The 13869-nt window shown below is 46.7% G+C and overlaps 2 protein-coding genes across 3 annotated transcripts in view; one reads left to right on the forward strand and one right to left on the reverse strand.

Annotated features, from left to right (window-relative positions):
• The window catches only part of brf1b (BRF1 RNA polymerase III transcription initiation factor subunit b), a 315095-nt gene that overhangs the window by 153809 nt on the left and 147417 nt on the right, over window positions 1-13869 (reverse strand). The gene's annotated exons all lie outside the window — the stretch shown is intronic.
• btbd6b (BTB (POZ) domain containing 6b) lies at window positions 4730-10893 on the forward strand. 2 transcript variants are annotated; one of them, XM_055640255.1, is made up of 5 exons: window positions 4730-4882; window positions 6358-6670; window positions 6778-6868; window positions 7260-7378; window positions 9415-10893. In XM_055640255.1, exons 2-5 carry the CDS (start codon window positions 6468-6470, stop codon window positions 10445-10447), a joined length of 1446 nt encoding a protein of 481 aa, XP_055496230.1. In that variant the 5' UTR covers window positions 4730-4882; window positions 6358-6467; the 3' UTR covers window positions 10448-10893. The 2 variants fall into 2 exon arrangements, with proteins under 2 accessions (XP_055496230.1, XP_055496229.1); XM_055640254.1 differs by lacking the exon at window positions 4730-4882 and adding an exon at window positions 5245-6238.

Raw genomic sequence — 13869 nt, forward strand, 5'->3', positions numbered from 1 at the left:
GGGTATTAGCTCTACAGAGGTTTTTGTCTCATAAACAATAGGTGCAGGAGTAGGCCATTCGGCCCTTCGAGCCAGCACCGCCATTCAATGGGATCATGGCTGATCATCCACGATCAGTACCCCGTTCCTGCCTTCTCCCCATATCCCCTGACTCCGCTATCTTTAAGAGCCCTATCTAGCTCTCTCTTGAAAGTATCCAGAGAATCGGCCTCCACCGCCCTCTGAGGCAGAGAATTCCACAGACTCACAACTCTCTGTGAGAAAAAGTGTTTCCTCGTCTCCGTTCTAAATGGCTTACCTCTTATTCTTAAACTGTGGCCTCTGGTTCTGGACTCCCCCAACATCGGGAACATGTTTCCTGCCTCTAGCGTGTCCAAACCCTTAATAATCTTATATGTTTCAATAAGTATTATTCTCTCCAAAGTGTTGAATTTTCGGAGGAAGCCTGGTAGAAGTATATAAAATGGTGGGAGCCATAGATAGGGTAGACAGTCAGAACCTTTTCACCCGTGTAGAAATGTCGAAGACTAGAGGGCAGAGCTTTAAGGTGAGACGTACGAGGTGAGTTTTTTTACAGAGGGTGGTGGGTGCCTAGAATGTGATGCTGGGGATGGTGGCGGAACAGACATGAGAGTGGCTTTTCAAAGGCTTTTGGACAGGCACATGGATATGCAGGGAATGGAATGATATGGATCGCGTGCAAGCAGAGGAGATTAGTTTAACTTGGCATAATTTTAGGCACAGACATCGTAAGCTAAAGGGCATGTTCCTGTACTGCACTGCTTTCAAGAGAGAATTAGATAGGGCTCTTAAAGATAGCAGAGTCAGGGGATATGAGGGGGAAGGCAAGAACGGGGTACTGAATGGGGATGATCAGCCATGATCACAGTGAATGGCGGTGCTGGCTCGAAGGAACGAATGGCGTACTCCTACACCTATTTTCTATTGTCTATGTGTTGGAAGGTTGAAATGCTGGTTTACACAGAAGCTAGACAAAAATGCTGGAGTAACTAACTCAGCAGGTCAGGCTGCATCTCTGGAGGAAAGGATCATTTCGGGTGGAGACTCTTCTTCAGACTGAGGGGACGTGCATCCTCTCAGTCTGAAGAAAGGTCTCGACCTGAAACATTCCTGTTCTCCAGAGATGTTGCCTGACCCGCTGAGCTCCTCCAGCACTTACTTTCTGTCAGAACTGCTCTATTTCTAACACAAATAACCACATTTAAAACATACGTTTGGGTGACTTGTAGTGATGAAGATAGAACAAAAATAAAACAATTTCATTTCTACTTTCTACCTCGTTATGACCTTGTTACATGACAGTTGAGAACAGTGAAGATCCCTCTGCCTGATAACCTGAATGCATCTGATGTGGCTTCAGACTTTATAAATAGGATTATTTGACTAATAACGGTATATAATTAAAGAACAGCAAACTGCTCTTTATGTGAGAGCTCTCACAATTCCCAGTACTTATCTCCATAATAATACCCCTCATTTTCATGTAGTGATTGGGTTCACAGTATCACCTCTGTGAAAAGTTTGTTCTCTCCTCCTGCCTCTGCTGTTTCCCAGTTGAATCACCGTCTACAATGAGAGTGGTCCATGTCTGAGGTACATGGGGCGGCAACAATCTTCACAATCCTCAGTGTCATGGCCACATAAGGATCGTCAGTTGAGGACTGCTTTAGCAGTCTTTAACACACTACCCCCACACACCCCGAACACACGACAGCCTGGATGGACACAAAGTGCTGGAGTAACTCAGCGGGTCAGGCAGCATCTCTGGATAAAAGGAATGGGTGGCGTGCCTGGTCAATAGACAATAGGTACAGGAGTATCCCCTGACTGCTATTTTTAAGAGCCCTATCTAGCTCTCTCTTGAAAGTATCCAGATGAAATGTATCCGATTTTTGTTTTTTGGGTAAACTGGCATGAGCTGACAGTTGAATCTTGTATTCAGCATTGTTGCCAATAATGTGTCCTCCTGTCCTATTCTACACTTAAAGCAGAGTTTTCTGTAAATTCACTTTGTATTTTACCTCCACCAGAGGCAGAGAATTCCACAGAATCACAACTCTCTGTGAGAAAAAGTGTTTCCTCGTCTCCGTTCTAAATGGCTTACCCCTTATTAAACTGTGGCCCCTGGTTGTGGACTCCCCCAACATCGGGAACATGTTTCCTGCCTCTAGTGTGTCCAAACCCTTAATAATCTCACATGCTTCAATAAGATTCCCTCTCATCCTTCTAAACTCCAGAGTATACAAGCCCAGCCGCTCCATTTTCTCAGCATATGACAATCCCGCCATTTTTTTCTTACAGAGAGTGGTGAGTCTGTGGAATTCTCTGCCTCGGAGGGCAGTGGAGGCAGGTTCTCTGGATACTTTCAAGAGCGAGCTAGATAGGGCTCTTAAAAATAGCGGAGTCAGGGGATATGGGGAGAAGGCAGGAACGAGGTACTGATTGGGGATGATCAGCCATGATCACATTCAATGGCGGTGCTGGCTCGAAGGGCCGAATGGCCTACTCCTGCAAATATTGTCTATTGGCCTGAGACAGGTCACTGAGTTGGTCTGCTTAACCTGCCACGGGGTTTATAGAGCACAGACCAGAAAACCACAGGAACAAGCCCTTTGCTGGGGAGATCCTGGTCGGCGCAGACTCGGTGGGCCGATGGGCCTGTTTCTGTGCTGTATTTCTAAAGTAAACTAAAGAAACGTTTGGAGGGATAGAGGCCAAATATGGGGAAATGGGAGCAGCTAGGATGGGGCATCTTGGTCAGCATGGAGGGTTGGGGCTAAAGGGTCAGTTTGCGTGCTGTATGACTATGAATGAGTGGACGATGGATGGAGCTCAGTCTTCCAACTGGTGCCCTCCACTTTTGTGGGAAGTCACCTTGATGTGGAGCACTGAAGCTAGATAGTTTGGGGGGAAATATTGAGCAATAACACAGCCTTTTTGTCATTGATCCAGAATGCAAACATTGGGACTAGCTCGGTTATAAAGCCTTGTGGTTGGCATTCATGAGTTGGGCTAAAGGTCCTGTTTCTATGCTCTATGACAAGGTTTGTACCTCGTGTTGGTTCACTCCTACCTGCCAGACACAGCATCTCACCTTCTGCCAACTCAGTGGCAGATAGCGAGTACACTAACTTGGGGTTACTGAACATCCCGCGGTCTAGGCATAAGCTCAGGGGCGACCGCGCCTTTGCGGTTGCAGCTCCTAGACTGTGGAACAGCATCCCTCTTCCCATCAGAACTGCCCCCTCCATCTACTCTTTTAAGTCGAGACTTAAAACTCATCTTTACTCTCAAGCCTTTTCTTGACGTCCCCTGAGGGAGGGCTATGTATTTATGTATGTATTTATGTATGTACTTAATCTATGAACCAATGTTGTATAACGTTAGTACCTCCACCAATGTAAAGCACTTTGGCCAACGAGAGTTGTTTTTTAAATGTGCTATAGAAATAAAAGTGACTTGACTTGACTTGAGTGAACTAACAGAATGCCGATTAAAGTTTAGTTTAGCTTGGTTTAGAGATACAGCACGGAAACAGGCCCTTCGGTCCACCGAGTCTGCGCCAAATGATCTACTAACCAATACGTCTTTGGGGTGTGGGAGGAAACTGGAGCACCTGGGAAAACTCATGTGCACACAGGGAGAACGTACAAACTCCGTACAGACAGCACCCATAGTTAGGATCAAACCCAGGCCTCTGGTGCTGTAAGGCAGCAACTCTACTGCTGCGTCACCCATATGCCACTCCATCTAAAGTACATTCTGTGCACCTTCCTCCTATCAAACTTTCTTCCAAGTGAGTCGTTTACCCAGAGTAGGGGAATCAAGAACCAGAGGACATAGGTCTAAGGTGAGAGGGGCAATATTTAATAGGAACCTGAGTGGCAACATTTTCACACAGAGGGTAGTGGGTATATTGAATGAGGTGCCAGAGGAGGTAGTTGAGGCAGGAGTTATAATAGCATTTAAAAGGCACTTGGACAGGGAGAGATGATAGGAAAGGTTTTGAGGAACATGGGCCAAATGAGGAATTTCTTTAGCCAGATAGTGGTGTGAATCTGTGGAATTCATTACCAAAGCATTGGCTATTTTAATGCAGAGATTGACAAGTTCTTGATTGGTAAGTCGTCAAAGGTTACAGGGAGAAGGCAGAAACATGAGGTTGAGAGGGGAAAACAGAATAGCCACGATCGAATGGCAGGGCAGACTAGATGGGCAGAATGGCTTAATCCCGTTCCTGTGCCTTTTGAATTTACGACATATGTGTGAATGGGGTCAGTTTAGTTGGGGCGCTTTAGTCGCCATGGCCGCGACTGCTTTGTGAAGCTGGCCAGTAATCTCCGCCGAGCAGCCAACTGTTTGATCAACAAAGCTGTAAACACTTTACAATGGTAGACAAAAATGCTGGAGAAACGCAGCGGGTGAGGCAGCATCTATGGGGCGAAGGAAATAGGCAACGTTTCGTGCCGAAACGTTGCCTATTTCCTTCGCTCCATAGATGCTGCCTCGCCCGCTGAGTTTCTCCAGCATTTTTGTCTACCTTCGATTTTCCAGCATCTGCTGTTCCTTCTTAAACACTTTACAATAACAGGTGTCCCTTGAATGCCACATCCGGCAAGACGCGGATGTTTATTCGGGATCTCGGAGTCCCTCTGCCGTTGCAGGCAGGAATCGTTTGGGAAAAAAAAAATTGCCCATCTTCCCCTCCCCCTCCCCCTTCTCCTGTGTCCTTTCCAATTCCTGAATCGTTTGGCTTTCTGCAGAGAGGGAGGATAAGGCTTGATGGTGGTTTCCTGCTAATGCGAGCACCGCGGGACCCAAAGTTTGGCCGCCTTGCCGAGCACAGCTAAAGGCACCCAAGGTACAGTAGCGGCCGGGGCGGCGTCTCTGCTCTGCTCGGCGAATCGACAAGACAAATGGCGTTTGTTGCAACTCCCAGTCGCTTGGCCATTATCAATGCGCTCAATTATCTCTTCAAAGCGGATCGCATTTATTATTAATATATAAGAAGGAACCGCAGATGCCGGTTTAAACCGTAGACACAAAAATGCTGGAGTAATTCAGCGGGACAGGCAGCATCTCTGGGGAGGAGGAATGGGTGATGTTTCGTGTCGAGATCCTTCTTCAGTCTCGACGCGAAACGTCACCCATTCCTTCTCCCCACAGATACTGCCTGTCCCGCCGAGTTACTCCAGCATTTGTGTGTCTATCTTCGCATTTATTATTAAACCGGGGACGGGTTTGTTATGTTCCTTCTTGCTTTGTGGCTGACCGATTTACCGACTGCATTGGATTTCCAAGCCAACTTTTTTTTTGTTCATCGGTTTTAACCAGTCGGTGATTTAACACAACCGGTAGAATCAATCTATAAAGATAAATATTGACGTGTCGCATCACTTCCATAATTATATTTGTGTGGGTGGGTGTGTTGATGAAAGATTGGCATGTTAATCCTCTTGTGGTCCCTCCCCTTCATGCTGGCGTTGTGATCTTCCACTCAATCGCCGCTCGGCGAATCGCTGTATTCGTGCCACCCCCTCCCTTCTCTCTGCCTCTCCCCCCTCTTCATTGGAGCTTGTTGTTTGGGTTAGGTTGGCATCACGTGAACACCTGCTGTTGGTAAAAAGGGGGGAGAAAAACAAGCACCCCAGCAAAAGCTAGCTGATAGTTTTGTGGGCTGCAGGGAGCGGCAGGCAGCCTTGGATCGGGATTTGTAAACTAAGGATCAAAAGCATACGTTTGTCGGCGTGGGTGCAGAATAGACCTGAAATTTAGTCGGGACGGTGCCGCGCAGAAAATACCCATGAGAACTGGACGCTATCGTGCAAAAAAAAAAGTATTTTTAATCTAAAAAATGCAGCTGCCTTCATCTTTTGCCCCAGAAGTGAACAAAATCTTACAAGGACTAATCTGATAATTTTTGTTTGCTAACACCGGAGCCAACATTTAAAGAAGCGCGCACACGACAGCAGCAATAAAGCAGATCGCCTGCCTGCCTGTGTGTGTGTGTTATTGGACTACGTTTCTGCTGGGATTTAACTCGGAAGACGTGAAGGAGGATTTTTTTGTGTGTGTTTTAAAAAAAAATTAACAATCTCCAGATCTGCTCTGAGAGGGTGAAATCAACTTTAAACTGCAAATCTGGCTCGCATCCACTGGTGGAAAGTTAAACTAAAGCAATCCAGGATCTTTATGTTGCTGGTGAAATATTTTCAAGGTTAGTAAATAAAAACAAAACAAAAAAAAGTTTGTTTTTGTTGTTGTTCGGCAGTTCTTTAGCGGGTGTGAACGAAAGGGAGAAATGTTCTGTCTAACCGTTGTTCCCGCTTTCTCTAGAAACCTTGAAGAAGTCGAAAAGTGTGAAGCGAGGTGGGCCCAGCGACAGCGACAGCAACAGCAGGCTGCCCGCTTGCTATGAGATTGTAACTCTTTCTCTGGGTAAAAAGATGGCTGCGGAATTGTATCCGTCGGAGCAGAGCAGCAGCCAACAGCAGCAGAGTAAGCAGAGCGTTAACAGCAGCAGCAGCAGCGCGGTGAGCAGCTCCAAGCGGAGTCTACTGCTCCGCCAGGGTCAGCACAAAACACTCAACAACAACAACCACGTCCATAACACCAACTGGCAGTCCTTTTACCCCACGCTGCGGGAAAGGTGAGAAAGAAAGAGAGAGACTCTCCCACACCGGCTACACTCGCGCTTTATTATTTTTTAATATATATTTTTTAAAACAACCCTGATTTACACTTTGCTTGCCCCAGGAATGCCATGATGTACAATAACGAACAGATGGCAGATATACATTTTATCGTCGGGTCCCCGGGATCGACGCAGAGACTCCCGGCTCACAAGGTAAACACACCCTCCCTCTCTCTTTCCTCCCACCCTCTCTTTCCCTATCTCATTTCCCCCTCTTCTTCCCCACTCTCTCTTTTCCCCCTCTCCCTTTCCTCTCAAAACGGTCCTATTTATTTATCTACACCTACGCGATTACAAACCGCGCAGGGAGTGGATTATTTTTAACACGCATAAATCGGTGATTTAAAAGTTGCAAGACTTAAAAGAGAAACGCCTCCCACACACGCATCTTGGCAGCCCTGTTGGCCGTTATTCAAGAAAAGCATGTAGGTAGATGAAGGCAGAAGGGGACGCGGGGTGTGCATGTGAAGTCCTGTTTGGGGAGGGCTTCTTGCAAACCGTGTTGTGATCTTTTGTTTTCTACTTGTGACTTTCCCCATTGCAGTACATTTTGGCGGTCGGTAGTTCCGTTTTCTACGCAATGTTCTATGGAGAATTGGCCGAGAATAAATCCGACATTCACATTCCAGACGTGGAGCCTGCAGCTTTCCTCATACTGCTCAAGTAAGGAGATTTGTGTTTGTTTGTGTGGCTTGGGGGGGGGGGAGATGGCAAGGCGGCAGTGTTGGTGCCAGTGTTGTTTTTGCACTCGATTCTGAAGCACTGTTGGATAGAGTGATAGCACTCCGAATGGCGAATTCTTGTTAGGGATTTTTAAAGTGATTTCTACTGTGGCTGATATGATTTTTCCATTGTTATGGGTTTATTATTGTCACGTGTACGAAGATACGGTGAAAAGCTTTGTCAAATCGGACTAGTACACGAGTACAGCCAAGCCACATATACAAGTACAACAGGTAGTGCAGAGACAATACCAGAGTGTAGACTACGGTGTTACAGCTAGAGGGAAATGTGCCAAGTCCACAATGAGGTCGTGGAAGATTAGAACTACACCCTAGCTTACGGGATAACCCAATAATAACATTTTCAAACACATTTGGACATGTAGCATGGATAAAAAAGATTTAAAGGTATATATGCCAAATATAGTGTGTCATGTGTACTGAGGTACAGTAAATCCCTTTTTTTTGTGTGCTATCCAAACAGATCGGATAAATACTACACATAAATACCAACAAGTTAAACTTGAGTACAATAGATGGAGCAAAGGGCAAATGATAGAGGGCAGAATAAGCAAATGGGACTATTTTAGGCGGGGTGCCTTGGTCAGCATAGGCAAGTAAGGTCATGGGTCTGTGGTCTGTGACTGTTCACTAGTTTAAGAAGCTGCTCCTGAATCTGGTGGAATGTGCTTTTATCTTCTGCCTGACAGGAGAGGGGATGAGGGTGAAAATTATTCTCGATTATGTTGGCTGCTTTACTGAGGCAATGTGAGGTGTGGATACACCTCGCATAGGTTGAAGAGATAGGTTGAATAAGTTAGGTCTTTATTCTCTGGAGTGCAGAAGGTTAAGGGGGGACTTGATAAAGGTCTTTAAAATGATGAGAGGGATAGACAGAGTTGATGTGGACAAGCTTTTCCCTTTGAGAATAGGGAACATTCAAACAAGAGGACATGACTTCAGAATTAAGGGACAGAAGTTTAGGGGTAACATGAGGGGGAACATTTTTACTCGGAGAGTGGTAGCGGTGTGGAATGAGCTTCCAGTGGAAGTGGTGGAGGCAGGTTTGTTGGTATCATTTAAAAATAAATTGGATAGGCATATGGATGAGAAGGGTATGGAGGGTTATGGTATGAGTGCAGGCAGGTGGGACCAAGGGAAAAAAAAGTTGTTCGGCACGAACTTGTAGGGCCGAGATGGCCTGTTTCCGTGCTGTAATTGTTATATGGATAGTCTAATCGTCCAGCATGGGGACAGGCCCTTCAACCCAACAAGCATATGTGGACCAAGATGCCCCACTTAAGCTGATACCATCTGGCCCATATCCCTTTTCTGATCCATGTTGATCTGTCCAAATGTCTTAAATATTGTTATTGCAACTGCCTCAACTACCTCCACTGGAAACGTTTTCCACATCTCCACCACACTAAGTGGAAAAAGTTGCCTGTTGGGTCACTATTAAATCTGCCCCCTCATCCTTAACCCAACGGTTCTTGATTCCCCTGGTATGGGTAAAAGACTCTCCATTCACCCGATCTGTTCCCCTCATGGTTTGTTGCACCTCTAAATCACCCCCTCATCCTCCTGCGCTCCAAGGAATAAAGTCCTAAACTGCCCAACCTCTCCCTACAGCTCCTGAACACATCATCATAAAATGATGGGTGAGTCTGGTTTGTATGATGGACTGGTCTACATCCACCATTCAAAGTGTTTTCTTGTGGCCATGGGTGTCGTTTGTATTGAGAGTTTAATTTCTTGTCACCTGTACTGGGGTACGGTGGAAAGCTGTTGCGTGTCAATGAGTCAGCTGGAAAGAAAAATACATGATTACAATTGAGGCATCCAGAGTGTACAGATGCATGATAACGGGAATAACGAGAGGTTGTGATTGTTCAGAGATGGTGCAGTCCTGACCCACTGAGTTACTCCAGCACTGTGCCTTGTAATAGTAATGTTTGCTTCCTCTACCCGCTGCAGGTACCTGTACAGTGACGAGATTGATTTGGAAGCAGACACTGTGCTGGCGACTCTGTACGCTGCCAAGAAGTACATTGTCCCTCACCTGGCCAAGGCCTGTGTGACATTCCTGGAGACCAGCCTGGAGGCCAAGAACGCCTGCATCCTGCTGTCGCAGAGCCGGCTGTTTGAGGAGCCCGAGCTAACGCAGCGATGCTGGGAGGTGATCGACACTCAGGCGGAGCTGGCCCTGCGGTCCGAGGGCTTCTGTGAGATTGACCTGCAGACTCTGGAGATCATCCTGTCACGGGAGACTCTCAACACCAAGGAGGTGGTGGTGTTCGAGGCGGTGGTGAGCTGGGCGGAGGCAGAGTGCAAGAGGCAGGGGCTGCCCCCTAGTGCCCGCAACAAGAGGAGCGTGCTGGGCAAGGCTCTCTACATCGTGCGCGTGCCCGCCATGACCCTGGAGGAGTTTGCCAACGGCGCAGCGCAGTGCGACCTGCTGACGCTGGAGCAGACGCACAACATCTTCCTGTGGTACACGGCGGCCAACAAGCCGCAGCTGGAGTTCTCCACCAGCCAGCGCAAAGGCCTGGCCCCCCAGCGCTGCCACCGCTTCCAGTCGTCCGCCTACCGCAGCAACCAGTGGCGGTACCGGGGCCGCTGCGACAGCATCCAGTTTGCCGTGGACAAGCGGGTGTTTGTGGCCGGCCTGGGCCTGTACGGCTCCAGCTGCGGCAAGGCCGAGTACAGTGTGAAGATCGAGCTGAAGAGGCAGGGCGTGGTGCTGGCCCACAACTTCACCAAGTTTGTGTCGGACGGCTCCAGCGTCACCTTCTCCGTCTGGTTCGAGCACCCGGTGCAGGTGGAGCAGGACACCTTCTACACCGCCAGCGCCATCCTCGACGGCAACGAGCTCAGCTACTTTGGGCAGGAGGGCATGACGGAGGTGCAGTGTGGCAAAGTGACGTTCCAGTTTCAGTGCTCCTCCGACAGCACCAACGGCACTGGGGTACAAGGGGGCCAGATCCCCGAACTCATCTTCTACGCCTGACCAAGGACACACAATGCCCCTTGGAAAAAGGCATTACTATGCCTGACCAGAGACTTGATAAACATGGGAATCACAAGCAAAAGGAACAATTCTGCATCCAACTGCTGCTAACCAGAGGGAGTTTGGCAAGAATCTAGCTCTTGCCCCTTCTACTGATAATATATTGAACTGCAGACAGTGGTCCAGATGGATCAGCTGTTGTCTCAAACTATCTGAAACTGAAGGAATGTTTGGTTGTAAATTAATTTTATTTATGACTAGAGTATTATTATGGGATGTGCTGATGCTGCAGTGGCCAGTAATCGGTAGTGCACTTGTTTTGTGCTGTTTTTTTTGTACAGAAGCGCTGTTTTAAATGGCTTAATGACTGATGAATGATATTTCAACACCTCTGTGTACTTGCGACTGATGAACTTGTACAGTATAAAGATTTTTACACGATTATATATCAGCCTGAAATTGTCTTTATTGCTGCCGAGGAAGGTAGAAGGTAGGTGCAAAATATGGCAAATCAGTTGCTGATTGGCCCATTGAGCTATCTAATTATGTTGATACATAAATGCAATCAAGTCAAACTCCTGTACATTAGGTAGAGAAAATGGGAAAATAACGCAGAATATAATTCTCAGCATTGTAGGCAAAGTCCAATGTCCGCTCACATTGGGGTAGAGGTTAATCGGACAATACCCTGGTTTGTGGAAGGACTGTTCAACTAGAAGCAGCAAGTGTATCTATCTAATGACAACACCAGTGGGAGGGTCTAGGACCATCAGTCGTAGCCTCCGTATAAAAGGATATATCTTTAGAACGGAGATGAGGAGGAATATCTTTAGTCAGAGGGTGGTGAATCTGTGGAATTCATTGTCACAGGCGGCTATGGAGGCTGTCAGTGGATATTTTTGAAGTGGAGATAGATAGATTCTTGATTAGTACAGATGTCAAAGGCTATGGGGAGAAGGCAGGAGAATGGGGTTGGGAGGGAGAGATAAATCAACCATGATAGAATGGCAGAGTAGACTTGATGGGCCTAATTCTGCTCTTATCACTTATGAACAAGAATAGTTGGCCTGGGCCAGTAAGTATTTTGGAATACCATTTCATTTTAATAACCTAAGCCCAAAATGTAACCTGGTATGCTAGGAAGATTGTAAAATATCTGAATAATGACAGAATCATGTGATAATATAAGTTGGTCTGAGAAAGACCCTGCTGGAGTTGGGCAGCATGTCTAGAGACCATGGATAGATGATGTTTTGGGTTTTCTGTATGCCTCGCTATGTTGCAAGGCAATAGCTGTGGTAGTGTTGCTGATGATGGAATAGCATAGGTAAAGGAGGAGAAAGTCAAGATTCTCACTACCCTATCTCTGCCACTTGTAATTGTATGTACATACAAAAGGATTGGTTAATGGCAAGTGGGGTCCAGTGCATCATTTTCAGGTTGGCTACCTGTAAACAGTCTGGTGCTGCAGGGATATGTGCTGGGTCCACAGCTATTTACTGTATCTGCACGTGATTTAGAGGAAGGACAAAAATCTTACTACAGCCAAATTTGCAGTCAATAGTTGTACAGTGTGGAAACAGACCCTTCAGCCCACCTTGTCCATAATCAGCAAGTTGGAATCTACCACAGTCCCATTTGGCCAGATCCCTCTAAACCCCTCCTATCCATATATCTGTCCAAATGTCTTTTGAGACCCGTTCCTTGTATGTGAATACTTGGCCTATAAACTTATTCATTCATTATTGTATCTGCTTCTATAGGTTCCTCTGACAGACTATTCCAGATATGAACGACCCTCTTAGTGGAAAAAGTTGCCGCTGAAGTCCCACTTTAATCTCTCACCTTAAGCCAATGCCCTCTAGTTTTAGAATCCTCTACCTTGGAGTGCAGCGTAGGTTTACAAGGTTAATTCCCAGGATGGTGGGACTGTCGTGCTGAGAGAATAGAGTGGCTGGGCTTGTACACTTTGGAGTTTAGAAGGATGAGAAACATATATAAGATTTTTAAGGGTTTGGACACGTTGGAAGCAGGAATGTTCCCGATGTTGGAGTCCAGAACCAGGGGCCACAGTTTAAGAATAAGGGGTAAGCCATTTAGAACAGAGACGAGGAAACACTTTTTCTCAGAGTTGTGAATCTGTGGAATTCTCTGCCTCGGGGCGGTGGAGGCCGGTTCTCTGGATACTTTCAAGAGAGAGCTAGATAGAGCTCTTAAAAATAGCGGAGTCAGGGGATATGGGGAGAAGGCAGGAACGGGTACTGATTGGGGATGATCAGCCATGATCACATTGAACGACGGTGCTGGCTCGAAGGGCCATATGGCCTACTCCTGCACCTATTGTCTAAGGGACTGAGCATTCACTTTATGATATTGTACACCTCAATGAGGTCACGCCTCAAGTCTTCTACACTCCAATGAAAAAAGTCCTGGCCTATCCAACTTCTCATAACTCACCCGGTAACATCCTGATTAGTTCAATCTGGGGTCAAGCAGTATACCGGTAGTTCTAAAAGTGCAATATCCTGGATTTAAACATTCCTCACAAGAAGATAGAGAATTTTTTGAGATATGAAAAAGTGGTCAATTAAATGTGAACATAAAAAGAAGCACAAAGTGCTGGAGTAACTCAGCAGGCCAGGCAGCCTCTCAGGAGAACGTGGATAGGTGCTGTTTCAGGCCAGGACTTTTCTTCAGACTGAAGGGAGCTGTTCTGGGTTATAGAGTGTGGAATGAAGAGAGTTAAATCTCTATCACAATGTCCACATGTCTAATCGGGATCCCCATTGCTACCACACTCCACCGTGTTTACACGCTGTGTTTCCAGCGCAGCTATTTATTTGGTCCCACTAACTTTAAACTGTCCACACTTTATATACAGACTATGCTATAAGAGATCATAGGAGGATAGTCCATCTACAGAATTAGCTGCCAGAGGAAGCTATAGGCACAACTAAGACTTTCAAAAGACAAAGATGAGCGTTTGACGGCGCTGAGCCTCTACTCGTAGAGTGATACAGTGTGGAAACAGGCCCTTTGGCCCAACTTGCCCACACTGGCCTACATGTCCCAGCTACACTAGTCCTACCTGCCTGTGCTTAGTCCATATCCCTCCAAACCTGTCCTATCCTTGTACCTGTCCAACTGTTTCTTAAACGTTGGGATTGTCCAAATTCCTCCTCACCCTGGCTTATTCTGAAACTGTGATCCCCCATCAGGAGAAACATCCTCCCTGTGTGGCCTGGACGAGCCCAGCGTGAAGATTGAGCTTGAATCAACGTCACCTTTCATTCCGCTCCGGAGAGTAGCGAGCAAGCCCACACACTCACACCTTGTACAGTAGACCTCTATTCTTGTAATTAGTCCGGTGAATCTATGTTGACCTCACTCCACAGACAACAACATCAAGAACTACTCCCAGT

This window comes from Leucoraja erinacea, chromosome 9, assembly GCF_028641065.1.
Source record: "Leucoraja erinacea ecotype New England chromosome 9, Leri_hhj_1, whole genome shotgun sequence".
Classification (NCBI taxonomy): domain Eukaryota; kingdom Metazoa; phylum Chordata; class Chondrichthyes; order Rajiformes; family Rajidae; genus Leucoraja; species Leucoraja erinaceus.

Bases quoted from the DNA above. Each gene is read 5' to 3' on its own strand.
- btbd6b (XM_055640254.1), top strand. From the start codon at position 6,214: ATGTTGCTGGTGAAATATTTTCAAG. The intron at 6,239-6,357 runs GTTAGTAAATAA...CGCTTTCTCTAG, and splicing joins GCTGGTGAAATATTTTCAAG to AAACCTTGAAGAAGTCGAAA. The intron at 6,671-6,777 runs GTGAGAAAGAAA...TGCTTGCCCCAG, and splicing joins TACCCCACGCTGCGGGAAAG to GAATGCCATGATGTACAATA.